Source organism: Phocoena sinus, chromosome X, assembly GCF_008692025.1.
Source record: "Phocoena sinus isolate mPhoSin1 chromosome X, mPhoSin1.pri, whole genome shotgun sequence".
NCBI lineage: Eukaryota > Metazoa > Chordata > Mammalia > Artiodactyla > Phocoenidae > Phocoena > Phocoena sinus.
In genome coordinates, this window is record NC_045784.1 from 82,044,501 (window position 1) to 82,072,087 (window position 27,587).

General features: G+C 36.8%; 1 protein-coding gene across 1 annotated transcript in view; it reads left to right on the forward strand.

Moving 5' to 3' along the window:
* Window positions 1-27,587, forward strand: part of DIAPH2 (diaphanous related formin 2) — a 924,369-nt gene that overhangs the window by 716,741 nt on the left and 180,041 nt on the right. The window contains 1 exon segment of the mRNA XM_032619577.1: window positions 5,029-5,164. Coding sequence (XP_032475468.1) covers window positions 5,029-5,164 — 136 coding nt within the window.

The window sequence follows — 27,587 nt, forward strand, 5'->3', positions numbered from 1 at the left end:
GCCTTCATGAGGCCTCTTCATGAAGACAGAATTGGTGATATCAGAACTGAATCTTACTCCACAGTCTGTGTTGCTTGAAAAATATATGCCTTTGTAGATGCGTTCATTCATTTCTATTAATGCCAAACCACAGAAATTATTTTCTTCTTCTGTTTTGGTCTCTTTGGGATTGCACATGCCATTTCAAATTGTGTGATTGTTTTGTAGTTAAATTTACTCCTAAAACATTTAAGATGTGAACTGAGGAACCTTTTACTTGGTCTGTTTCATTGTTTATAGATTTACATTCATGGTGTTTTAGTAGTGCCAGTTGCAAGTCTACCTTTCATATAGAAATTTAACCTATTCACATATGCCAAATTTCTCTACTAGCGATTTAGTGATATTGTTGACTGATTTTCTTCTACCCCGAACTGCATTAGTTCAGATTTTTATATAAACTATTTTTTTAGTTTTACTCTATTTTTAAGAAAGAAAAAGGAATGAAATGTGAAGAATGCTACAGAAATAGTATGATTCAGGTCCATGAATCACATAATGCCTATCAGTGATCTATATCAACATTTCTGTTCTCAAAATATAGTTTAGATTTGGGCTTTCTTGTGTTTTTATAATTATTCTACTGTCTTCATTACATAATCTTAGTCTATAAAAGGATGCTTATAAAAAATCAACAGTCTTGGGAATAGGATTCCCAAATTTATCACATAAAAATACTGAATGCCCAGTTAAATATGAATTTAGATAAACCATGAAAAAATCTTTTGTTAGCAATGTGTCCCAAATATTACATGATTTTTTTTAACATAAATATATCCCAAGTATTGTATGGATAATGAATAATTTTTAGTATCGATGTGTCCCACATATCGCATGAAATTTTTTAGTATAAGTATATGCCAAGTATTGAATAGGATATACTTACACTAAAAAAAATGATTCACGGTTTATCTAAATTCAAGTTTAACTGAGTGTCCTGTTTTTTATCTGACAACTCTACTTGGAAGGCATCATGGTAATGTGAGTGAACATATGTGCTTCTGGTACTTAAGTAGCTGTGTAGCCTTGGGCATCTCACTTAACCTACCTCAACCTGTTTCAGCATCTGTAAAATGAGAACAAATACTAGGTTTTCTATAAATATTTGAAGTTATTTACTTAAAACACCTGGCACATAATAAATTTCCATTAAGCATTAGCTGTTATTATCAGAGCAAGGAAGAAATACAAACGCAAGTTACCAGTTTTTTCCATCTTCATAATAAATGACAGCACTCAGCAGTTAAATAGCCCATTAGATTGATAATGGAAGAGTCCACCTGATCTCAGGTGGCCTCGGCCTGCAGCGGCTCGAAGCAGGCTTTCGGTTCCCAGCCAGAGATTGAGGTCGGGTTTCCTATGGCCAGTTCTTTTGATTTGCCTGGTTCAGAGTCCCTGTTTGGCTCAGGATCCTTCCCTGTGTGCGCACGCGTCTCTCAGTCAAGATGGATTCTACCGAAGAGGCCTGTGGGTAGTTGGCACCACTTACTGTGGGGTGGCGCCCCCTCCCTTTTTGACCTCCAAGGAGCTTTCTAGTTGGGAAGGTTTCCTTGACTTCGAGAATGAGAAAAATGTGGTCTCCTATCTTCTAGCTGGGCAGGGCCCAGCCTCCTCTCTCAATTGTCCTGCTATTCTCATCTTGGAGTATTGGTCCACAGAGAATGAATCTCCAATTGCTTTCCCTGGGTTGCAGGGGGTGGCCCATCTACCTCCTGCCTCACACCCAGATGTTGGTTGATTGTTTACCAGATCAGAGATTTGACTGATAATAAAATGTACACAAGCATTAACCTCCCTTCTCTCCTCTGCTACTCACCTTCTCTCATGTTACCAAAGATCATGCAACTTGTTAATATCAGAGCCTGAATGTATTGCCTTTGCACATTGTCTTTTTATTCTAAGTTACGATTTTATTTCAATCCTGCCTTTTTCAAACATCTACTTTTTAAAATTGTATTATTTTTCATTGAGATATAATTTACATATCATAAAATTCACCGTTGTGCAGTACACAATTCAGTGGTTTTTAGTATGTTCACAAGGTTCTGCAACCATCACCACTACATAATTCCAGAACATTTTCATCATGCCCAGAAAGAAACCCCATTCTCATTAGCAGTCACTCCACATTCCCCCCTCCTCCTTCCCCTGGCAACCACTAATCTACTTTGTCTCCATGGATTTACCTATTCTGGACATTATATATAAATGGAATCATAACCATATGTGGCCTTTTGTGTCTTCTTTCACTGAGCGTAATATTTTAAGGTTCATCCATGTTGTGGCATGTATCAGTACTTTATTCTTTTTATGCTTGAATAACATTCCATCATATGGATATATATGTACCACATTTTGTTTATCCATTTATCAGTTGGTGGACATTTGGGTTGTTTCCACTTATTGGCTATTAGAAATGATGCTGCTAATGAACATTCTTGTACAAGTTTTTGTGTGAACACGTGCTTTCTTTTGTCTTGGATATATACCTAGGAGTGGAATTGTTGTGTCATATTATAACTCTATGTTTAGCATTTTGAGGAACTCAGACAGCTTTCCAGGATGATTCATTATTCTACATTCACACCAGCAATACAAAGCATTCGAATTTCTCCAATTCTTCATTTATTATGATCTGTTTTGTTGTTTTTTATTATAGCCATCCTAGTGAACATGAAGTGAACTGTGGTTTTGATTTGCAGTTCCCTAGTGATTAATGATGTTGAACATCTTTTCAAATACTTATTGGCTCCTTATCTTCTTTGCAGAAATATCTATTTAAATTGTTTGCCCATTTTTAGTTGGGTTAGTTGTCATTTTATTGTTGAGTAGTAAGAGTTTTTATATATTCTTATCAGATATATGATTTGCTGATATTTTCTTCCATTCTGTGGGTTATCTCTTCACCCTCTTGACAGTGTTCTTTTTTGTTTTTATTTTTTCCTCCCTTTTGGCCACCCCACACAGCTTGCCGGACCTTAGTTCCCCAACCAGGGATCGAACCTGGGCTCTGGCAGTAAGAATGCCGTGTCCTAACCACTGGACCCCCAGGGAATTCCCTTGGCAGTGTCCTTTGATGGATAAAAGTTTTTGGTTTTTATGAAGTCTTATTTATCTATTTTTTCTCTTTGGTTGTTTGTGCTTTTGGTGTCATCCACATTGTCTTTCTTCCGTGAAGAATAAAACAAACACTAAACCCTGAGAAGAGAGACATGAGTTATTTTACCAACTTTGCAATTACATAAATGTGTGACCTTAGGCAAGTATTTAAACTCATTCAGAACCCAGTTTCCACATCTGCAAAAAGAAGCTGGATTCAGCAGAGCAGACGATTTGCAATTTGGGGTGAATAAATTAATCTCTATGAAACCCCCTATGTTAGCAGTTCTCAACCTGGGTAACATTTGGCAATCTCTGGAGACAATTTTGGTTGTCAGAACCGGGGAGGGGTGCTACTGGCATCTAGTCAGTAGAGGTCAGGAGTGCTGCTAAATATCTTACAAGACACAGGGTGCTCCCACAACAAAGAATTGTCTTGCTCCAAATGACAGTAGTGCTGAAGCTGAGAAACCCTGTTCTAAAATTACGACTCTATTATGCAAATTTATTTTAAGTGGTAGTCTTTGAGTTTGTCTGCAGGAGCCAGATTATTTTGTGCTCTTAGCCTAATGTTAGATGTACTAGTGTTACAGGGGCAGGAGAAGGGGGAGGTACCAATAATTCTTGCAAGTCAAGAGAATTTTTTTGAAAGTGTTTTCAAGGCTTTTAAAAACTACTGTTACCTTTTAATACGAAGAAAAAATATTTCAACATAGGTACCTCCAGGCCAAGGCTTGTAGATGCATTCTTGTTATTGAATCCTTTTCTTTAGGATTTCTGGAACAAAATAGCTTTTGTGAGATAGTTGGTACATGCTGTGAAGTATGTCTGATGAATCATAAGAGGAAAAAAACCCAGAACAACTTAATGGAAGGAACTTGCAGTCGGTGTGTCTCTGCATTAGTGATTTCTCTAAAATGACTATTCTCTAAAATACTATTAGTCCAGCAGAACAATTTACTCCAGCGTTCTCCCATACGGTCTACTGGAATGTACTGATTACCTTGAGTTCCACAGATAATCTATCCAAAATAAAATAGACAATAGCTTGAAATATGCTTCAGCACTCTTAAAGATCTTGGCATGTAAAAAGCTATTAAACGTGCAGATGTTTCTTTCCTGTAATAATATAGATGGAATGGTGACCACCTCCGCCACACCCAACCACCACTATCATTGTCATAGACAAGGTGTTCTAAGTATTTTATAAATGTATCTCATTTTTCTTACAAAAATCTTATCACGTAGTTTAAAAACAACATTTTTCAGATAAGGGGAAAATGTAAAATAGAGTGGTACAATACCTGCTAAGCCATATTTTCCTATTAAACTTTTTCTTATGTATCAAAACTATTTCATATTTCAACCACAGAGACCATATATTTATTGTTAAAAAATCTGTGAACATTCATGTTTCGAATTTTCTAGCACCCCAGGTAATAGCAGTTAAAGCCTGAGTTACATATATTTTTTTTTCAAGAAGAATTATCTTAACGATTATTTCCTTCTCTCAAAAGTATATGGGGGCTTCCCTGGTGGCGCAGTGGTTGGGAGTCCGCCTGCTGATGCAGGGGACGCGGGTTCGTGTTCTGGTCCAGGAGGATCCCGCGTGCCGCGGAGTGGCTGGGCCCATGAGCCGTGGCCGCGGGGCCTGCGCGTCTGGAACCTGTGCTCCACGATGGGAGAGGCCACAATAGTGAGAGGCCCACGTACCGCAAAAAATAAATAAATAAATAAATAAATAAAGTATATGAATGTACCTCAAAGCTGCTGTAATACTTTTCCATCTCTGAGCACCCACACTTGTGTGTATAGAATTTTAATGTTGCACAACTCCTCCAATATATACGTAATGGAATAATTTTTGTTTAACTTTGTTTATTTGTACAGGAAGCAGTGAAAGAAAACAACAAGAGAAAAGAAATGGAAGAGAAGACTAGGAGGGCAAAGCTTGCAAAAGAGAAAGCTGAACAAGAAAAGTTAGAACGCCAGAAGAAAAAGAAACAACTCATTGATATAAACAAAGGTATGAAGTGCTTCCGTTTTTTAAGAAAGAGGTATGAAGTGCAAAATAATTGCACTTAATTATTGATAATTTTGAATTATAAAATGAATAATGGTTTTGGTAGGAAATTCACAATATTATTAGTTACTTGTATCAAATGTCTTTCATGTTATTATCTGTATTTCTTTTCATCCTGCACTGAACACAGGCTTTTAGATAACCAATGCAAGGTAATATGTTGTTGCAACACTCTTTTTTTCTTCATTTATTTTACCAAATCATATTATGTTCTGGATGAGGCAGTGGTAAGAGAAGAAGAGAGTGAGATGAAAAGAGAAACACTGGTCTGAGGAGATGAGCCTTATGGCTCTAATTTTATTTTGTTGACACATGTCTGTTGACAGTACAGTAATAATTAACACCCTCTCTTGGGGGCTTGAACATTTCAAGTCATAATGGATATTGACAGCACTGTTATAAGTTGCAAAAAAAATAGGGAGAAGCACCTTGTCCAGCTGTGAGCCTACCAACAAAATACTGATATATCCACACAATATAAAGTAAGTTGTTTTCTTGGTTAGCAAGAATGACTGTATAGTAAAGGTGGATTTTTTGGGTTTGGTTTGATTTGGTTTTCTTTATAAAGAAGAGAGGGTAAGGAAAGAAAGTGATCAGCACCAGGTAGCTGCAACTTAAGAATGCAAAAGCATAGCCTTTGCCACTGAGGGTTAGAGAATTGAAAAACTCAAAATCTTAACAAGATGCAAGATAATATGATTAATATGGACCACCTATTTCTAAGTATAATGATATTAAAAATTGCAAGCACTGTATAATGTTGACTGTGTGCCATATTTTAAGTAAGTTAATCTTCATAACATCTCTGTGAGGTAGGTACTATTATTATCTCACTTTACAGATGAGGAAGCTGAAGCTCATAGAAATTAGGGAACTTGCCAAGGTCACACAAATGGAAGTATTAGCAGCAAGATTAAAATCTAAGTAGTCTGGCAATAAAATCTTTGCACTTATAAATGCCATTGTCAAATAATAATAACAATAACAACAACAGCAACAGCTAACATATAGTACTTACTATGTACTAAGAACTGTTCTAGGAATTTTATGCATTTGAATATATTTAATCCTCATAAAACCCTAGTAGGAGGGTGCTACTATCTCATTTTTAGTTGAGGAAACAGACACAGAGAAGTTAAGTGAGTTGCCCAAGTTAACAAAGATAGTAAGAGGTAGAACCAAGATCTGAGCCTAGGCAGTCTGTGGCCAAAGTTAATTATTAATTATTATTACATATTGTTAATCATAGTCAGTTACTCTGTAGTAATGTCTCTTAATGGCGAATCTTCTGAAATAATATCTATACCATTCTTCTTCATATCTCTAAAATACATAAAAATTTTCAGGAATTGACTGCAGTTTATCTTTTTTACCCAGGAAATAAATATAATTTTAAAAGATGAGAAAAGTATATAGAAGGGATACAACAAGGTCCTACTGTATAGCACAGGGAGCTATATTCAGTAGCCTATTAAAAACCATAATGGAAAAGAATATGAAAAAGAATATATATATTTTTTTTTTTTTAAATAAATGGCTATGATTTACTCGGGGGAAAATGGAGCACGACAGTACTTGTAAGCCACTACACAGATGTGCCGACATCCCCAATTTTATAAGTGAGGCAGAATCTCAGTGCAACATTTGGGCCTTGCAAATACAAACACACACACACTCACACATACACTCACATACACACACACTTCAAGGTACCCACCTGTAATACTGAAGGTGTGGAGATTGAGGTGTTTTTCACTCCAGTGTTTCTTTGCTGATTCATGCCCACGCCATAAAATCCATGTTAAAGCAGAGGTCTTTCCCCGAACTTGATTATTTTCTGTCTCCTTGGATTGGGTGGGACATGTCTCACTCAATTAGGAAAAGTACTAGAGCACAGTATTTGTAGGAAGTTCTCGCTTAATAGGTGATGGAGTCAGTAGAACTGTGCTGAATGTTAGTTCCCTTACGTGCATGAAGGAGTACTGAGAGAAGAGGCTGGAAGAGGTACAGGACAGACTGTGCATTCACTTGGCTATGCTAAGGGTCTTACCCTGAGAGCTGTGGGAAACCTATGAATGTTTCTAAATGGGAAAGTGATATGCTTTTTTCTTAGAAAGATCATTTTGACAGAAGCATAGAGAATGGACTGGAAAGGGAACAGCCTGAGACAACAGAGGTTAAGAGGTTATCATTGTCCTGACAAGAGATGATGGTGGCCTGAACTAATGCAGTGGTAGTGAGGTTACAGAAGTCACCAGTAAGAGGTGTATTAGATTCTCTAGGTTGTGGATATGCAGAGACAGGTCTATCTTAAGGAATTGGCTTACGTGATTATGGAAGCTGGCAAGTCCAAAATCTGCAGGGTAGGATGGCAGCCTGGAGACCCAGGGAAGAACCAGTGTTGCCGTTCAAGTCCAAGGGCAGTCTGCTGGTAGAATTCCCTCTTGCTCAGGGGAGATCAGTTTTTTGATCTATTCAGGCCTTCAGCTGATTAGATGAGGCCCACCTACATTACAGAGGGCAATCTGCTTTACTCAAAATCCACTGATTTAAATGCTTATCTCATCCAAAAACACCCTCAGAAAAATATCCGGAGTAATGTTTAAACAAATATCTGGACACCATGGCCCAGCCAAGCTGACACATAAAATTAACCATCACCAGAGGGTTGTTAAAAGGTAGAACTGACTGACCCTGATGATTTTAGATGTGGGAATTAATTGAAGGAAGCATTAAAGAAGGTGGTACTCTTCATAGAGAAAAAACAGTTCAAGAATAGAGCAGACTTTATCAGGAGGGTTACAATGATTAGTGACATTTTGAAGCTGTTTCATTTTCAGAAACCTTGTAAAGATGGGAAATGTCTAAGAAGCCATTGTGTGTGTGTGTGTGTGTGTGTGTGTGTGTGTGTGTGTGTGTGTGTGTGTGTGTCTATGAAACTCAGGAAAGAGGTTTAGACTAGACAGACAGACTTGGGGATCATTGATTTTTTTTTTTTTATTTTTTTTTAATTTTTTTTTTTTTATTTTTTTGGTACACGGGCCTCTCACTGTTGTGGCCTCTCCCGTTGCGGAGCACAGGCTCCGGACGCGCAGGCTCAGCGGCCATGGCTCACGGTTCTAGCCGCTCCGCGACATGTGGGATCTTCCTGGACCGGGGCACGAACCCGCGTCCCCTGCATTGGCAGGTGGACTCTCAACCACTGCGCCACCAGGGAAGCCCGATTTTTGATGATTAAAGTTAGGGTATATTAGTTTGCTAGGGCTTCTGTAACAAAGTACCACAAACTGGATGGCTTAGGACAACAGGAATTTATTGTCTCACAGTTCTGGAGGACAGACGCCTGAAATCAAGGTGTAGGCAATGTCCTGCTCTTTCTGAAGACACTAGGGAAGGACCCATTCCAGGCCTCTCTCCTAGCTTCTGTTAGTTCCTTGGCTTGTGGCAGCATAACTTCGATGGTCACATGGCATTCTCCCTGTGTGCACGTCTGTCTCTTCACATGGTGTTCTTTTTATTAGGACACTAGTCATGTTGGATTAGGGGTCCAACCTAGTCTAGTTTAAATTCACCTTAATTAATTACACAATTTATCTTATAACATATGAGTTTGAATGAGATCACAGGGTAAAGTATAAATCAGAAGTTCTGAAAGTATTTGGTCTCAGAACCCATTTACACTCTTAAAAATTATTGAGGACCTCCAATACCTTTTGCTTATTTGGGTTATACGTATTGACATTTATTATGTTAGAATTTAAGCGGAGACATAGTAAATAAAATTATTTAAGAAATAATTTTTAAAGTATTTATTAATTCTATTAAAATAAACTATTATGTGTTAAATAACATTTTTTTATGAAGTGTAGCTTTATCTTCCAAAATCTCCCCTTCAAAAAACTTAGTAAGAAGAGAAAAAAATAGTGTTGTAAATCTCTTCAAAATCTGGCTTAATGAAAGACAGCTTGATTCTCATACCTGATTCTACATTCGGTCTAATGCGATATTGTTCATCATGTAGCTTCTAGAAAGCACTATACACTCATGAAAGAATGAGAGAGAAAAAGGCAAAAATGTGTCAGTATTCTTATGAAGATAGTTTCAACCTTGCAGATCTGAAATGATCTCAGAGGTCTCCACAAGTTCCCAGATTACACTTTTGAGACTCTCCGGGGTGAATAGTGAAAAGAGGAAGGAGTCAAGGCAGAGTCTGTCCAGTTTTGTGCCGAGAACATAATCTTGTTCCCACATCACACTGCCCCCCCTCCCCGACCTCCACCCCAAGTATGTATCAAGCTTTCACTATTTCCTTAAAAACATACCTACAATAGAAAGAAAAAAAGAAAGAACCTATTTTGATTGTGTCTATAATGTGTATATATTTTCATTTGCCAAGATTTGATTGATGACCTCTTCAAACATCATTGAAGGCATAGTATATAGATCCAAATAAGTCTTTTATGCAAATGCTTAGCTGAGTGATCTGAATGCGAAAGACACACTTTAAAATAGGATTAATCTTTTGTATACTCTTACCATATCTCTATTTACAGATCAATTAAATAATAAACTTCACCATTAGGTTCTTGATTTGTGGCCCATATGTGGCAAGTACTTATTATTATTATTGTTTTTTATTGTAATATTATTTTACACTTAAGAGTATATGTTTGTTAGTACTTATAAATATGTTTTAAAAAGAGATCCTTCCATTGAAATTGTATAGTCTTAAGAAGATGAAAAGATGCAGAAAAGAAAGAATAAGAACAGAGTTGGGTAATTGGGTGTCAAGATGGAGCTCAGTGTCGGTGAGTTTCTTAGTATCTTATAAAAGATGCTGTTGTTAACTAGGTGGAAGTCAGCTGCAGATATTCTGAGAGCCTGGGAGGAGGCATGATGGAGCTACGTAAAAGGTGACTCCATGTTAGAAATGAGAATGAGGTGCCATAGAGAACTTTGAAATGTGTCCAACTAGAATGGTGTTATCCACTTTCCACTGAAAGAGAACTGATATAGAACATTTGATTGCCATTGTGAGATACATATAATTTAAACTGTAGAGATAGTTCATGCACATGTGACTAGAGATACATACCATTGGAACCCGGGGATCTGACCTATGACAAAGGTAGTCAAGTAAAGAGTCTCTTGGGTAAAGAAAGCCACTTGAAAATTACAAACAACTTTGAAAACACAAATACCCTTTATGTAAAATTTCTATTTCATATCAACTTAGCAAAATTGCCAACCCCTCCCTTTTAAAAAATCTCCTGTGATCCCATATAGCTAATAAGTAACAACAACAATATATATTTATCTGGCATGCAAAATTATATGCATTCATCATGAGGAAATATTCTGGAATCTAATTATTCAGAAGAATAATAGGATAAAGCAACCACAAAAGATTATTTCTATAATCTAGATGTGATCAGCTGAGCTCAGAATTAAGTAAAGATATCATGGAAACCAAGCAGCCAGAGAGTTATACCTTTTCAGTTAAATCCATTAAAAAATGCCATGTTTCGGGCTTCCCTGGTGGTGCAGTGGCTGAGAGTCTGCCTGCCGATGCAGGGGACGCAGGTTCGTGCCCCGGTCTGGGAAGATCCCACATGCCGCGGAGCGGCTGGGCCCGTGAGCCATGTCCCTGAGCCTAAGCGTCCGGAGCCTGTGCTCCTCAACGGGGGAGGCCACAACAGTGAGAGGCCCGTGTACCGCAAAAAAAAAAAAAAAAAAAAAAAAAATGCCATGTTTCATGGCTCCATTTTGAAAGAATTAGAGATCCAAAGTCAAAGGCCATGGTAAGAAATAGTATTTTTTTAAATGTAAAAGAGAAAAAAGACATGGTTATATATTAAAGAGACCATCATTTGCAAACATTAAGTGGCATGCCTAAAAAGTTATTAAAGTCTGTACATTAAAAAAGTGGAGATCAGTCCTAGCTCTGCCACCTACTCACTTTATGACCTTGTTCTGTTCCTTCATCTCTTCATGCCTCAGTTACCTCATCTGTAATGGAGGATAATGACATTTACCTCCTATCATTTTAGTGAGGATTAAATGAGATAATTAAGTACAATATATAACAAAGAGCCTAGAATATTCTTGCTGCTGCTGATGGAAGAGTCATTTTGTGCTCATTGGAGAATCAGAAAAAAGTTCAAGACAGTTCAAGACATAGTCCCCATCCTTTCTAGTTTACAATTTTGTCATAGAGATGTGTAGGGGAGGAGAAACTGTTCACTGGCTGGGGCCCTGTAAACTACACTGACAAAAGACAGGTTAGCAGGAGAAAAATGAACAGATTTATTAATACATGCATCGTGCATACACCTGGCAGCATTCGGTGATGAGTAACTCAGAGGGGTGGTTAGAACGTGGGCTTATGTAGCATCTTAGCAAAAGAATAATACATTTTGAGAAGTTTTTAGATGAGACAAAGGAAGAGGACTTTGAGTTTCTAGTGTGGCAAATTGTGGGAAGATAAATATATGGGGGTACTAATGGAAGATAAGGGCTAGTTAGTAAATTGTTATGTAGGTTCCTCTGGTGCCATTTCTGGACGGATAAGAGTCTACCTAGAGTAGTCTCTGGCGAATAACTTCTGTTATTCCTGGTAAAGAGTAATAGAGGGACACCTTTACAAATTTATATCCTGCTTTTAAGGAAATAGCTAGAGGGCCGAGAGCTTTTCTGCTATCTGCTTCTTCTCACTTACCTTCAGCTCGAAATAATCCTTATGCCAAAGTGGCATATCTTTGGGTGACATATTCTGCTACTCTTCAGATGTAATAAAGCTGAACCAGCAAACAGTGTACCGATAAATAATAGAGATCATTTCGAACTATCTAAAATGGGAGATCAATGAGATCTGGTAAAATGACGTAAGGCTTCGTGGAGAAGGCTAAATATGGTTTCTGAATATATCCGTTGAACTAGATGCTGAAGGATGGGTAATATTTAGCTAAAGCAGGGGCGAGACTATTCAAGTAAATGGGACTAACGTCAGCAGTGGTACACGTCAGCACGGAAGGCAACAGGCCTCACAGAGGATCTGTTCAGTGACCCACAGAGAAGTACATCAAAATGATGACAAGGACAGGTCCTAAGTTCAGGTCTCAGATCTACAACTGAGTAGCCATATAATCTCTGACAAGGTATTTCACCTCTCTGTGCCATAAGTTCCTGCTCTATAAAATGGAATAGTAAAACGTTCCCTTGTTATTGTGAGGGTTAAATGAGGTAACCCACAGAGACTGGTGTTACTAATACTGTAGTCTATCCATTACATGTTGATGTCATTGGTCTCTGATGAATAGTTCGATGTTCAGTAAATATTTTCTCATATTGTCATTGTCCTCGTTGTCATCGTTGGCAGAGGAGGGTTTGAACTGGGAAACTGTTGGAAAAGTAGGAAGACTGTTGGAAAGACTGTGAAGAGCCTTCCAAGTCAGATGGGAGGTTGTGATGCGATGAGGTAGGAGAGCCAAATTGCTTATAGGAATTTGTTCAGGGATCACCCAGGTAGTGAGACAGAATACAAGAAAGGAAAGGTGAACACAAGCTGGATGTAGCTGGAAAAGAACAGTGAAAGGTGAAAAAAGAAAAAAAACAAAAGGAGTTAGCTCATAGCTAATGCTCTCTTCAAAGGAGTTTCAACCTGTGGCAGTTTAAGAAGGTGGTAACAGGAAAGAAAAATTTCATAAAAGAGATGGAAAAAAAGGCAGTGGGAGTTGGAAGCAGTGCATTTACTGATAGCCTAGACTTTTTTTAAGAACAGCAAGGTTTCATCAATATATAACTATGTATTAATATTTTTTGACATATTAGGTTATTTCATTCATCCAACCAACATTTATTGCACCATTTCCCAAATAATTATAATTAAAGCATGCACAGTAATACACCATTTATTTAAATGTAAAATTGAGAAAGCTAATTTAAATGCAGCAAAAATATGCTAAATCAATAAATGTACTCTAAAATGTGTGTAATAGTATGTAAACTGTGCAAAGTACTTGGCATAATCTATGTTCTCCAACCTTTGATTATATTAATATAGATGATAATTAACTTAGGGATCACAAAAAATTAATTAATTCTGTAGGTAAAGTAAGAAAGCTTACTGAATATTTGTAATATTGGTGAATAAATCTCTTTTCATGTTTCTGGAAGTCAGCAAATTAATTGCAAGGACTTGGAGGAAGCAATAAAAAGAAGTGCATTTAAAAAAGGGTGTTTTGAGATATGGGGAGGGGGAAGGGTAAGGTGTGACAAAGCGAGAGAGAGGCATGGACATATATACACTACCAAACGTAAGGTAGATAGCTAGTGGGAAGCAGCCGCATAGCACAGGGAGATCAGCTCGGTGCTTTGTGACCGCCTGGAGGGGTGGGATAGGGAGGGTGGGAGGGAGGGAGAGGCAAGAGGGAAAAGATATGGGAACATACGTATATGCATAGCTGATTCACTTTGTTATAAAGCAGAAACTAACACACCATTGTAAAGCAATTATACTCCAATAAAGATGTAAAAAAAAAAAAGGGTGTTTTGAAATTGGAAACTCCAAATGTGATTCTTATGCAAATATTATTTAATCAGGAACAGTTTTGCTCCTCCTTATATAAGATTATATGGAAATTAGAATTGCCTATTTACTTCTAGTATGATGATAAAGATAGCTACCTGAGTCAGATTTGATGATAAATCACTCTTCTGAGAGTGAATAAGCAAATTTTAACCAATAAACCTAAACATTTAAGCTCTGTCATTAGTGGCAAATAGCAATTTTATTTTTCTGTTTTCCAAGTTTTAAAATAATTACATCTTATAAGTGAATTAATTCATTTCACATTACATTATTTTAATCTGAATAGATCAAAATTATGTTTCCTAATGTCATACCCCAGGCATTAAATTATGGTAGCCAGTAGTATAGATTTGAATACCCATAAATAACGGAATTGATCCCAAGTAGTATTAAAGCGCCCCGATAATATTGGGTTGGCCAAAAAGTTCGGTCAGGTTTTTCTGTAAGATGTTACGGAAAAACCCGACCGAAATTTTTGTCTACCCCTATATAAATTCCTGAGACAAAATGGGTACCACCATTCCGGCATATTTTACAAATGATAGTGAGCAGCTCATAGATGCTAATGCAAAACTAAATATTGACCTAATAAGCCCTATTTATGAAGAAATAAACGAATATCTGGTTGATATTCCATTTATTTAAATTGCCTTGCTCCCTATATCAGCAAACATTTCAAGAAATCTGTTTATTCAAAATTAGAACTTTTTCTCTTTGTTCTCTAGGTTTGTTTTTTTCAGTGGAAATATGTGGTGTGTGAGTGTGTGTGTTGAGCAATTCACCTAACCCCTCTGACCCTCAGCTTCCTTGCCTATAAAACAGAGGAAAGAATGGCATCCACCTCCCAGGATTTTCATAAGAATGAAATGAGACAATACATACAAATCTCTTAGCAGTTGCTTGGTACACGGTTAGCACTTAATAAGTGTTAAATGTTGTTATCCCCTTAATAATAATAGTTATTTCAGTGAACATATCATGGAAAACGATTAATAGCAATAATCACTACAATAAAATCTTAGTTGACTAGAAATGCCTAGGGGAAGAGGTGTTTTGACTAATCTGATTTTGTAATTATAAGAAAGCCATTTGGGCATCAGTCTTTATCATTCATAATCTTTCTGAACTCAGTGCACAACCCTCCTCTGACTCACCCAAATACCTCCCCCCAACCCCCAGTATTTTTGGCTTCACATTTTACACAGGTGAAAATGTGCCACACATAGTGTTTAAATATAGGTTTGTACATACAGTCAGCCCACAATATATAGATCATTGGTAAATCAATAGAACTTTGTTATTGTCTCTGGACCTGTATTCAGAGCATGAGTGATCATTGCAAACAAGTGTTGGAGAGTGGGCTTCATCTGTTCTAATTCCAGAATACACTCTAGATTAATTGAAAGTTCTAGTTATTTTTCCAGTAGTCTATTTGAGCCACTTATCACTAGTAATTTTTTTCTGACCTCATGATAGAATAATTACATTTCTGGCATCAGTTCACTGGAAATAAGTGCTAAACTCTGATTCTGTCTGCCTTAGCAGTAAAACAAATTTCTACACCAACTAAAAGTATTCTTTTAAATGGGAGACAAAAATAAATATGCAAAACAAGATAGGTAATACACTTTAGATCTCATTAAGAGTTCTTACATTCTAAATGCAGAAACTCCGATTTGCAAAAACTCTAAGAACTGTCTTCAGTGTGTTGAGCATTTAACAAGATTTCATCAGTTCTTATGTAGAAGATGAGTACTGCTGGCAGTTACAAATTTGGCTTTTCTCTACAGTATGTGCTTGTTGCCATGTATGCCTTATGTAACTTCACTAGCCAGAAAACCATGAAAATATTGGAGCAGGTGGGTGAAAACAATCAAATTGACTACATAAGAAATGACCAAAACACATTGTAGATGGCCTAATCATTTATTAGAAACATGCTTCGGTTCCATATTTCAGTATTCTAATTCTTATTACAAAAGTGTCAAATGAATAACAGCTGTTATATACCAACATTGCAATTAACTTGGCTGTGTTCTCAGTCAAATGCATTTAGATTCACATCAGTAATTACACCTAACAGCTTCATAGAACCAATAAGTTGCACTGGACCCAGCTGAGTCTCTAATGACTTCTTTTTCTTTGAATATTATATTTGTTCCACCCACATTGAATCCCTGAGCCCCCGGGCTGCTTCAGAATCAGGGCAAAATCTATTGTTACACTAAATGTGTGAAAGGCTTATTATGGATGAAAACCTTTCAGTGATTTTTAATTTAATTCTGCAAGTGTTTATTGATTGCCCACAGTGTGCTGAGCAGGGTGACACACCCTAATCATAGTATTGTTGTCTGTTAACTCAGCACCATTAGCCTACTTAAGGGGTTACTAACCGTCAGCCTCTCTGCCTCTGTGTGTGTCTTTTCTGTAAGAAATAATGGCTCTTGCTGCATATGTATGTATGTGTGTGTGTGTGTGTGTGTGTGTGTATCCACTCACACAGGACCATGTGCAGCATATGGCATGTATATTTCATTTTTTTCACATATTTTAATATATGAAAAATTCTATTTTTCTTCTTTATGTCTAGTCAAGCCTCAGTCCTCAGTCACTCCCTTCACACATGAACAATCTATAAAGTATATGATATCTTGACTAGTTAGAAAAACATGGGAAAAAAAGATCTTAGTTTAAGAAAGCAGTTATGCCTTTGTTATAATGGTATTAGAAACACATTATAACCTAAACTTAGAATACCTGATTGTCATCTAAATCAACAATTGGCTTTATATACTATTTCATAGTAGCTCAGAAGATGATGGCATGATTCATTTGGGAAGGAAAAAATAATTATCCTTTTAAATGTGCAATTAACTATGGATACGATAATGCTTTTATTTGTTTGAACCAGTATTGGAATCTACTCTAAATGTACATTATATATAAAAAATAAAATATCTCTTCATCAGAGGAGATATTTTAGCGGTCCTGATTTTGATTTAGTCTTTTACATTTGCTGAGCCCTGGAGAGGGCTGCCTAGGAATTACTTAGAGCATCGCTAAGCAGGATGTATGGCTATAGGTCTAGGGAGTTGCAGGCATAGCCCTGCTGAGGGTGGGACAGGGTCCCAGGGCTTCTTTACAGACCTTTATGGTTCTATGGTAGAAGAACCGCATACTGGGTTAGGCTGTGCTGTAATCTGAAAATCAGAATACCTTGTTTTGTTTAAGCGTTTAGTCTCCCATTTTTATAACGTAACTCCCACCCCAATTTATTTTTTAATTTATTAATTGAAGTATAGTTGATTTACAATGTTGTGTTAGTTTCAGGTGTACAGCAAAGAGATTCAATTACACATATATATGTGTTCTTTTTCAGATTCTTTTCCATTATAGGTTATTACAAGATATTGACTATGTAGTTCCCTGTGCTATACAGTAGGTCCTTGTTTATCTATTTAATATATAGTAGTGTGTATCTGTTAATCCCAAACTCCAAATTTATCCCCCCACCCCAATTTTTAAGCTAATCATTTTATGTAGTTGAATGTCTGAAGTTGAAGTTTTCCAAATTCCCTGTTTGTCTCACCAATATGTACACATTCCTGGTTTGAGTTGCTACCTCATCTGATTTTCTAGAACAGTATTTCTGTGAAAGGAAAATGTGTTCCCTCTAGTCCTCTTTTGTCAAAAACCCTTTGCACTTCCTTTCTTTTGCCAATTGAACCTTTTTTGAAATGCATCAGTAGGGAGAGCTTGCCTAGCCTTTGCTAGACAAGAGTAGCTGTAGGTGCATTTAAACAATCCAACTTGAAAAGGGGATTTCTCTCTTTTTATTTGAAAACAATTGAAAATGAAAGGTGTGTGTCTCAGGATAGAGTGCTTAACCGACCTTGCTCTACTGCACTTCAGTATGGTATATGAAACTGCCTCCCCTGTGTCTTTCCCCAGTGTTTTAAAAAGATGCTTTACTTGTTTGAGGCAACTGGTTCTGAGTCAGAGCTCTTTCTGGCATAACCGGAATCCATTATGTTGTTAGGGCTTGTTATACTGTTCTTTGCATCTCAAAGAGTGAATGCAGCTTTGTTCGAAGGGCTATCTGATCATATTTTGAGGGGAAATGGAGATTGAGCTATAGAGGTGAACTATGGCTACATTAAGTTTTAAGTGTACCCACGCTCCATCCCCACAGTACATACAGCCTGGACTTTTCAGTAATCTCATGTAAGCTCCTGTGACCCAGGCATGTTGAAAACTAGCCCTTTTCACCTGAGTAACCGTGACAGTAAATGAAACCCCCTAAAGATACCTCTCTCCTCAAGGGTGGAAAAGGAGGGGTTTGCCGTGAGGGGTTTGCAGTGCAGTTTCCAGCCTCTCCTTCCTGTCCCCTCTCCCATTTTAAGACCCCAGAAGAACAAAGTAAGCATTTTTATAAAGAAATGTATATTGTAAATCAACTATACTTCAATAAAAAAATATTGATTGATTAAATTTAAAAAAAAGAAATATGCAGGTTCTTTCTTTTAAAATCATAGATAATTATAACCTTAGGAAAAGCTACTGTGTGCTTTGGACTTCAGTAGTTAATGCTTCTTCTGCAGGAGAAGGCTCTTTAAAGACAACAGTTAACTAAGGACTGATTGGAAGTTACATTCCAAAGTAAAACTGGAAGTCTGTATTCCCTCACAAACATTTCCACAGACAGTAGTATGTGTTAAAGAAAAAAATGTATTCTTTAAATAGAAAACAGGGCCAGGTTTTGTTTCATTCTGCTCGCTTCTTGGGGGGCGAGGAGGATAAGAAGCTAGTTGATTATCTCACAACTATGGTAGTTGGCCATCTCTAAATCTCTGGTATTCAAGAAATACCAAGTTTCAGTTCACAGAATGTGAGTCCTTTTTTATAAGCATCTTTTTTTTGGGGGGGGGAGCTCTAGCCAGTTTCTGAAACTAGTTTCTGACTCTCATGTGATGCTTTTATACAATATTTATCCATAAAACCTTTTGCATTTTTTTGAGTTGATGGTGCCTTTTTGTCATTCGGCTGCACCTCTATCCCCTTCTTGGGGATTGTGACACTGTCACACTCTTCCTGATGCATTGCTTCCTGGTGGGTGACATCATGATTTATGAGCAATCCAATATATAAATAAGGTGGTAAGAACTGCCTCAGCAATTCAGTTTCTGTTTTAAAGGAATTAAGCAGCCTCTTTCTGTTTTCTTACATTTCCCCCTACATCGTGTTTTCACAATTATATTAGGCACTATAGGAGGGCCTCTTTTCACTTTCACTCCATTTCAAAAAACATTTGGTTGACTCAAAATCTTCTTGGAAATGTACTACCCCATGTGTTATAATAGACCTCTCCTACCATATACATTTTTATCACGCTAGAATGTATCATTCAGCAATAGCTAATAACTACTAATTTTCTAGGAGCATCTCAGGAACTACAGATGCTTCTTCAATCAGTATGTTTTTATTTTTGCTGATATTAAAGGAGTGTTTATCTAGAAAGAGTGATAAGAGCAAATTATCAAACTTCGACCTTCTTGACTGTAGACATTACATGTACATAGGTGTTGTGTGGGCTTTGATAAGCAAGAAAATATGTTTGAGATCAATAAAACTTTAATATGTTCAAAAGTGAATATGGATGTGGTTTTACTGGATGAACTCCTTAGCAAAGATGCCTTTTAAGTATAACAAAGGTTACAGTATATATAATGTGTGTATACATACATACATACATACATATGTACATACATGCGCATTATTACATGGACTCCCACAAATAAGTGGCTATTTGTATGTGTCTATGTAGTAATAGAATTGACTATCACAGCTTATTTTTCAAGTTCCACTGAAGTATTTAAAGCTAATTAGAAGGGCATACAGTTGCAGCAACATGGATGGACCTAAAGTTTATCATACTAAGTGAAGTAAGTCAGAAAGAGAAAGACAAATATCATATGATATCACTTATACGTGGAATCTAAAACAATGATACAAATGAACTGATTTACAAAACAGAAACAGATGCACAGGCAGAAAACAAACTATGGTTACCAAAGGGGAAGCGGGGGAGGGATAAATTAGGAGTTTGGGATTAACAGATATACACTAATGTGTATAAAATAGATAAACAACAAGGTCCTACTGTATAGCACAGGGAACTATATTCATTATCTTGTAATAACTTATATTGGAAAAGAATCTGAAAAACACTATATATATAACTGAATCACTTTGCTGTACACCTGAAACTAACACATCATTGTAAATCAACTAGACTTCAAAAAAATAATTTTTTTTTTTTTAAAGAAACAGAAAGGCATATGGTATTGATGTCAGGGTCTTGCATTACCCACCTTAGAGCAAGACGGTATGATAATTATTTTCAAACAGTTAGTGTTCATTTATACTACCCACATATTGCTCTTCATTCCTTTTTATATTTCAGACCATACACCTGGAATTACTCTTTCTGCCTGCAATACATCTTTTAGAATTTCCTTTGAGTGAAGATGACAAACTGTTTGGGCCAAGCCTCTTTAGGAACTTTCTGGGCCAAGAGAGACCCAACCCTTGTCCCACCCTACCCCCAAAGCTTGGGACCTTTGGCCTTCTTATTAATCTCACAGGAGTTTTCCTTCCTATAGTCCTGTCTCACCAAAAGTGCTCCTCCTGTGTCCTGACTCATTAGTTTCAGTCATTTTCTCCCATCCCTTAGTTTACAACAAGCCAAAGTATTTCATCCAGCTTTGGGTTCAACCTGGCTTTATTTCCTAATTTAGGGCTTTGTGTAGTCTTATTAGTCTCAGTTTCAGGTCACAACTTCCTGATTTCCTCCTGGCTCACCCACCCCCTTCCCCCCAACCCTGCTCCTGTTGCTAATGCAGTGCCATCTTTCAGCATGAGTTTCTTCCTTCGAAAGAACACTGCCATCATCTGTTGATATCTTGTGACACTTTGGCAGGTGCCTCAGGAACTCTCCCACAGTGGGTGGGTTCAGATCTTGCCCTTCAGATTCTTGGCATTCTCTTAGGCCAGTGGTTCTCAAAGTGTGGTCCCTCACTCAGCACACCGCTCAAGGTCATAAAGCTAGTTTAGTGCTAAATAGGAGAGCCAGGAGTAGAGCCTGTCTCATCCACTGCTCCTTCTGCTGTACTACTCCACAGTGCTAGTCCTTTAAATTGTTTTAAATTGTTTAAATTTAGTCATGATTGATTATTGTACATGTGAAAACAAGAGACTTGTCCTCCAAGCTTTACATTCCTATCGTTTTTGAACCTTCTGCCAAGTGACAGGATCAGTCAGAATCAAGTAGTTTTCAGTGACGAGGTGGGAGGATATCCTTGGCATTGGAAGTTTACAGGGAACTCGGCAGAGTATTTGTGTTGTCCAGTATGGCTTTGATGGATGGATAGTGCCATATTTTTCCAACTATAACATTCCAAAATGAACTCAAGCAACTGATTTACTAAGGAATGATCATTTACATTGTGTGTGTATATATGTATATGTATATACATATATATATATGTATGCATATATGTATGTGTGTACTTGATTTGTAAAGTGAATTACCAAAGAAATTCTTAAGTAGCAATGTCCCTGATATGTTAAAATAGAATTTCTTGGTCATGGGAGGAGGTAGATAATGAATTACATAGCTAGGAGCACATCTATTGAAAAGCAAGTTTACTTTATGTTACTTATTAGTTGAGTATTAGTATACTTGTTCTATAATTATCATTATTTGTACATAACTTAAAGCCTTTTGTTTGCTCTTGATAGATGGATTCAGATAGCAAATAAACGTGTGAGTTTCCATTTGTCTTGGCTTGACATCTTTGCCCCGTATATCCTCATGGATATGAACTTAGAGGAAAGGAAATACAAAGCTACTGTTTCAATCTTTTCTGCTTTCGATTTTATTTTCAACAGCCACACATTTCTTTTCAATGATAATCAGAGCATTGAGACCATTTTCTTACTAAATCACACTTGAGTGGATTGAAAAAGTTAGTGTAGCCTCTAAAGGAAGTGACTCAGCCACTGGAAAATTTTTCTTTGATGTGATTTTATGAATGTTAAATAAAATAGCATGGGGACTTCCCTGGTGGCGCAGTGGTTAAGAGTCTGCCTGCCAATGCAGGGGACACAGGTTCAAGCCCTGGCCTGAGAAGAACCCACATGCCACAGAGCAACTAAGCCCGTGAGTCACAACTACTGAGCCCAAGTGCTGCAACCAGTGAAGCCCATGCACCTAGAGACCCTGCTCCTCAACAAGAGAAGCCACTGCAAGGAGAAGCCCGTGCACCGCAGCAAAGAGTAGCCCCCGCTCGCCACAATTAGAGAAACCCTGCGCGCAGCAACGAAGACCCAACACAGACAATCAATCAATCAATCAATCAATTTTTAAAAAGAAAAAATAAATAAATAGACAGATAAATAAAAAGAAAATAGCATGAAGAAATTATCAGGAGTAGTCAGTACTACATCATTCTGAAGACCTTGTAATCTTTTTCAAATACTGATAAGAAATTTATGAAAAATGGACAATCAAAATAGTTTATTATGTTACAGATGGGTTTTATTTTTACCAGCATTGGATACATAATTTGTGGGGCCGACTGCAAGATGAAAATCTGTGCCTCTTGTTCAAAGATTATTAAGAATTTCAAGACGGCAGCAGCAGAGCATTAAAGCAAGTATGGGGCCCTTCTGAGCCCAAGACCCTGTGCGACTGCACGGGTCACATACCCAGGAAGCCCCTGTGTTTTGCCTAAGTGTACAGTGAATGAAAGAAGTAAAATCCACATGCCTTTGTTCATGGAACAAAATGAACATTTTAACCTGAATAAAAGTGGGAATCTCTTAACAAGAATCCCCTTTTCAAAAAAAGCCTTTTCCTGCAAGTGACCTCTTTTATTTATTTCAAAATGTCTCTTCTTTTCCCATCAATTCCAGCATGATCTCTGTAGCAAATAAAAAAGGGAGCTTTTCCCATGAGAACTTCTGTCAAGAAACAATCTTCTTTGGCCCTCTTCTGATATATTAAGGAATAGTTCTCATCTGTCTTAAAGTAGCTTTGAACATTTTCCTCTGATGAATACTTTATATACTCTGAGTAAACAGCTTCAAATTTCTCACATGTTTTTCTGAAGAGATTCCTATTTCTTTTTTTAAATCCCCAGTGGCTTAAGGTATCATACCTACAGATAGTTTACACCACATTTCTATATAAGTAACGTAATAAGACATAGGATTTCATTCTGCAGCATTGTCTTTGGGTCTGTTTGCACTTGATGCTGAGTTCATTTAGAGTAATATCCATCCTTTGAATTTGTTTTCTGTGATTTGGTTTTCATAAAACATGAAGATGCTCTCTAGATTATCCAGGCCAGTTCCCTGCCTCAAGGTATATCCATATGTAACTCTGTAAGACAAATGGTTAGACAGCATGTTTCTAAATGTCCCAGGAGAAGGAAACTGTAGTAGCACCAATAATCCTTACATAGTGAGGGATGTCTGGGGAACACCAATGCACTTATATTTCTCACAAGTTCCATTGTTCTTGAATGCAATCATTATTCTTTTCTTTTTATTGAAATTATTTGATGTGTCTTATTCTCTTTAGGCAAAGTGCTTTATTTCGAAAACGAACCTTAATTATATTCTCGTGGAGGAAAGCAGACTCTTCTAACCAGTATATTCCACCATGTAAAACTCTTGAAAACTTTGTCATCACATTTGTCCATTTGTCAGCCCTTTCTGATATGTAGACATATCCTGGTTAATCATTATTGTTATGTGTGTTTCTTTCTTTTTTAATGAAAAAATATTGAATTATTCAGTTTTTCTTAAAAGTTCAATGATTTTTGTATTTCAAATGCTCTTTAGTATTCAATATATTCACAGCATGCTCAGAGTTTCTCTCACTGGTCCACTGGCTCTAATATTTATTAGAATAATTTTATTTACCGTATGTTTGTGTCATATTGGAAATGTTAGGAGAAAAAATTGAATTTTGAATGTGAAAGGTCCTTTCTTCTTTTACCAAAAGGAAAAAATGCATTTTCTGACATTAATAAAAGTCATGCTGGCGTCCTCTTACAAGAAAGTCACTAAAATGACAAAGAGCATGAAAAATGTAATTAGATGTTTGGTTGAACTGTGCTGGTTGGTTGGTTTTCCTATCTGACAAATTCTAATACACAAAAATAAAATTACAATTAATAAGAAAGTGCAAATGTAGCAGACATATTGGTATTCTACATAATATTGAGGCAGTTGTCATTATTTCATGTGATTACAATAGAAAAAAATTAATTTGACTTCTTTTGCAAATACTGGTGAACTTTTCCTTGAAAAATACTATAACAAGTGGATTTATTTATTCAATTCTCAGTGAGGTACTGGCTGTATCAAGGTTTTGGCAAAACAAACATGCATTCTCTATCTCTAAGTATATTAACTAATCTATAAAGGCTTGACATTCATTAATGCTTGCCACGGGAAAAAATGAGTTCTAGAGATTGTGTTTTGCTCAGTACTGGATAACTTACTTTCACAGCCCTACTTAAGCTTTGATTTCTAAATCTCTCCCCAGTGAAATCATACCTCAAAGATGTTTCATGAAAATGACAAGATAAGCTGCCTTGCATCCCAATGCTAGAGTAGGGGCAAGGGACAGAGTTCTGGGAGATTTTGCAAAACCATCCTAAGCTTTAGGGAAAGAAGTGCAAATGATTGACCTCAGTGAAATGTCAGCAACGTCGCCATCATGAACATAATAGCTCAGAGGACGTGTTGACTGTGTGCCGAGCACGGGCTTGTCTTGATTTTGTATTGATGACTCATACAGAGTTAGAACATGGAATTTAGAGTTATGGAAAATAGGGACGATTGGAAAGACTGTGCTTTTCAAGTTCTGCATTTTAGAAAATATTTTAAAATGCATATCATCATTGTCATAGCCTTCTGCATTGTACAATCTTCCCTTTTCTGTTTTGAAATATTTTTTTTCAGAGAGTTGGTAATAATTCAAATGACTTCACTGTATCCCTAAATAGCAGTTTGAACTATATGAAGCTGTTGCTCTTTAACTACTCTTTGGCCTATAAAAATGGCAGCCTCACATGGTTCAAACTAATGAAAAACACACAATTCCCCAAACAGAAAGGTAATATTCTCCTATTACTTAACCACTCTTTTTTTTTTTTTAACATCTTTATTGGAGTATAATTGCTTTACAATGGTGACTTAGCCACTTTTTGTTGTGTATGAAACTCAAACTCTGTCATTCTAATGAGATTAAGAGACGTTGTCATTTCTTGGATGGAGCTGGATGTTGACAAGGTTTCCTTAGCTACCTATTTCCAAATCACCTCTTACATGAGGATGATTCATCCATCCAGCACATATTGACTTCTCCCAATTTGACTCTGAGGTGGAAGTGACCTCTTCCTCACTTTACTCCCCAGTTCAGGATGTACCTTAAAATAGCTTCCCCTAGACTGGATAGAAATAAGATTTCAGCACTGAATAGATTCTCTAAGTATACTTCTTTGTTCAAGACAGTGCTAACGTGAATGCTTAGTTACTAAAACAAATATAACGGCATTTTTAAAGCCTCACAAGGCAGGTAATTGATTTAAAGAAATGATGGTGCATTTTTTTCCTTCCTTTTCCTGAAGTGGAAAATCCTAGTCTTCTCTAAGACCCAGGATTCCATACATCATAAGAGCATACGTTGTACATTCTTTCTAAAGGATGAGGATAAATTTCCCTTATACTAAAAACCACCAGCTGCCATGGAAGTGCTGAGTAAAAGATAGTCCTTATCATTTCTTTGTGGACTGCAATTTTCCCCCTTGATATAGGCTATAAATAGGAAATAAACAGTCAAATGAAATCATATAGTATGCAAAGATTTCACTGATAAGTTTAGGTGAGCAAATCATAAAAAGAACAAAATAGTACCTGGTCCTAAATCTTTGCCAAGGAGTGTTTAGTGACTTCCTCACTCTCTATCCTTTGGGCAGATACCACTTTTTAACCCCATTTTTGAAGAGTAACAGATATTTGGTTTTGAATTTTTTTTACCTATCTAAAAGAGAGAAAATAATTAAGAATATTAAAAATTATTACTGTTCAGTGGACAGGGAAAATAAACAGTCATTTTAATATCCTTTATTTAATAAAATCAGCAGTTCTTCCCTTTATAGCGTATTTATCTGAGGTAATTTATCAATACACGGACTATACAAAAATAACTTGCTTTTCTAAATGGTAGAATCTTGGCTTCTGCAAACACTTGAGCCATGCCCAAACTATAATGTAAAAATTAGGGTGTTCTATTAAATTAATGTTCTAAGAGCCAAAAAATCTACAGTATTTTTCTTTCTGTTCTTCAGATATATGTTAAACAAGTAGAGATTTTCAGAGTATTTCATTTGTATTCACTTTGATCGGCAAGGCTCTTTATTAGCCAAAAATTCTCTTAATTTCCAAATTAGACTACATAGTAGAAGAAATACATAATTGACCTCTTTGCGGAAATGCGTCTTAGGAGGATGCATTACAGTTCCCTGTTTTGTACAGTGCTATCCACTACTAAGTGCCCAGTGGTCATGTGTTGATAGCTTGAAAGAGTGAATTAAATGCTAAATAAGGAATGTGCTGGGGGTATGATTGAAGCATACTGTGTCTAAGTCCTCCCTGCTTTCTTCTTGGGAGCCTACTATCCCAAGAAGAGAGATGGTTGAAACAATGAAATTGTAAACCTTTTCTACTTAATCCCAAGTAAGAAATTTAGCACCTGTTTGCAAGTCCTGTCTCTGAACAGAGTTCTATACATTTTATTAAAAATATAACAATATTTACAAGCAGTAGTTACCCAACAGTAGCTAGATAGTGATATAGTTACTTCATAAAATAGTATATGATATAAACCATGGAAGTTTTTGAATGTAAAAGTAAAAATCAAGTAGACATGTCAAAATAAAGCACTTATGATGTTAAGCTCCAAGGAATGACAATGTTTAAATGCCAGTGTCTTCTCTGGTTTTACCAGCTTGCAGTGGGTTATTTAAGTTAAGCATAATTATCATCTATGCCTTTTTTAAAAATAAATTTATTTATTTTTGGCTGCGTTGGGTCTTCGTTGCTGCGCGTGGGCTTTCTCTAGTTGCGGCAAGCGGGGGCTACTCTTCCATGAGGTGCAAAGGCTTCTCATTAAGGTGGCTTCTCTTGTTGTGGAGCATGGGCTCTAGGCACATGGGCTTCAGTAGCTGTGGCATGCAGGCTCAGTAGTTGTGTCTCGCGGGCTCTAGAGCGCAGGCTCAGTAGTTGTGGTGCACGGGCTTAGTTGCTCTGCAGCATGTGGGATCTTCTCAGACCAGGGCTGGAACCCGTGTCCTCTGCATTGGCAGGCGGATTCTTAACCACTGCACCACCAGAGAAGTCCTTATAACTTTATTTTAAAAGAACTACATAATGTTCAGAAATTGACATAATTATATCTCTGAGGTATTGGCGCCTAATTTTGTAATTTTATGCCATTTTCTACTAACTGATCAACCCCCGTGTAATTCAATGGCATCCATATTATCTACTCAGTAATCTGTAATTATAGACTTCCTCTAATGAATCACCCTATGCTTTATTGCCCTGTGTTCTTAGGAGCTCTGTGGGTTTCAATTTTAGAAAATTTGAACTTGGAGTGGAATTTTTTTCCCTGATGAACATTATAAAGTAATGAAGAGG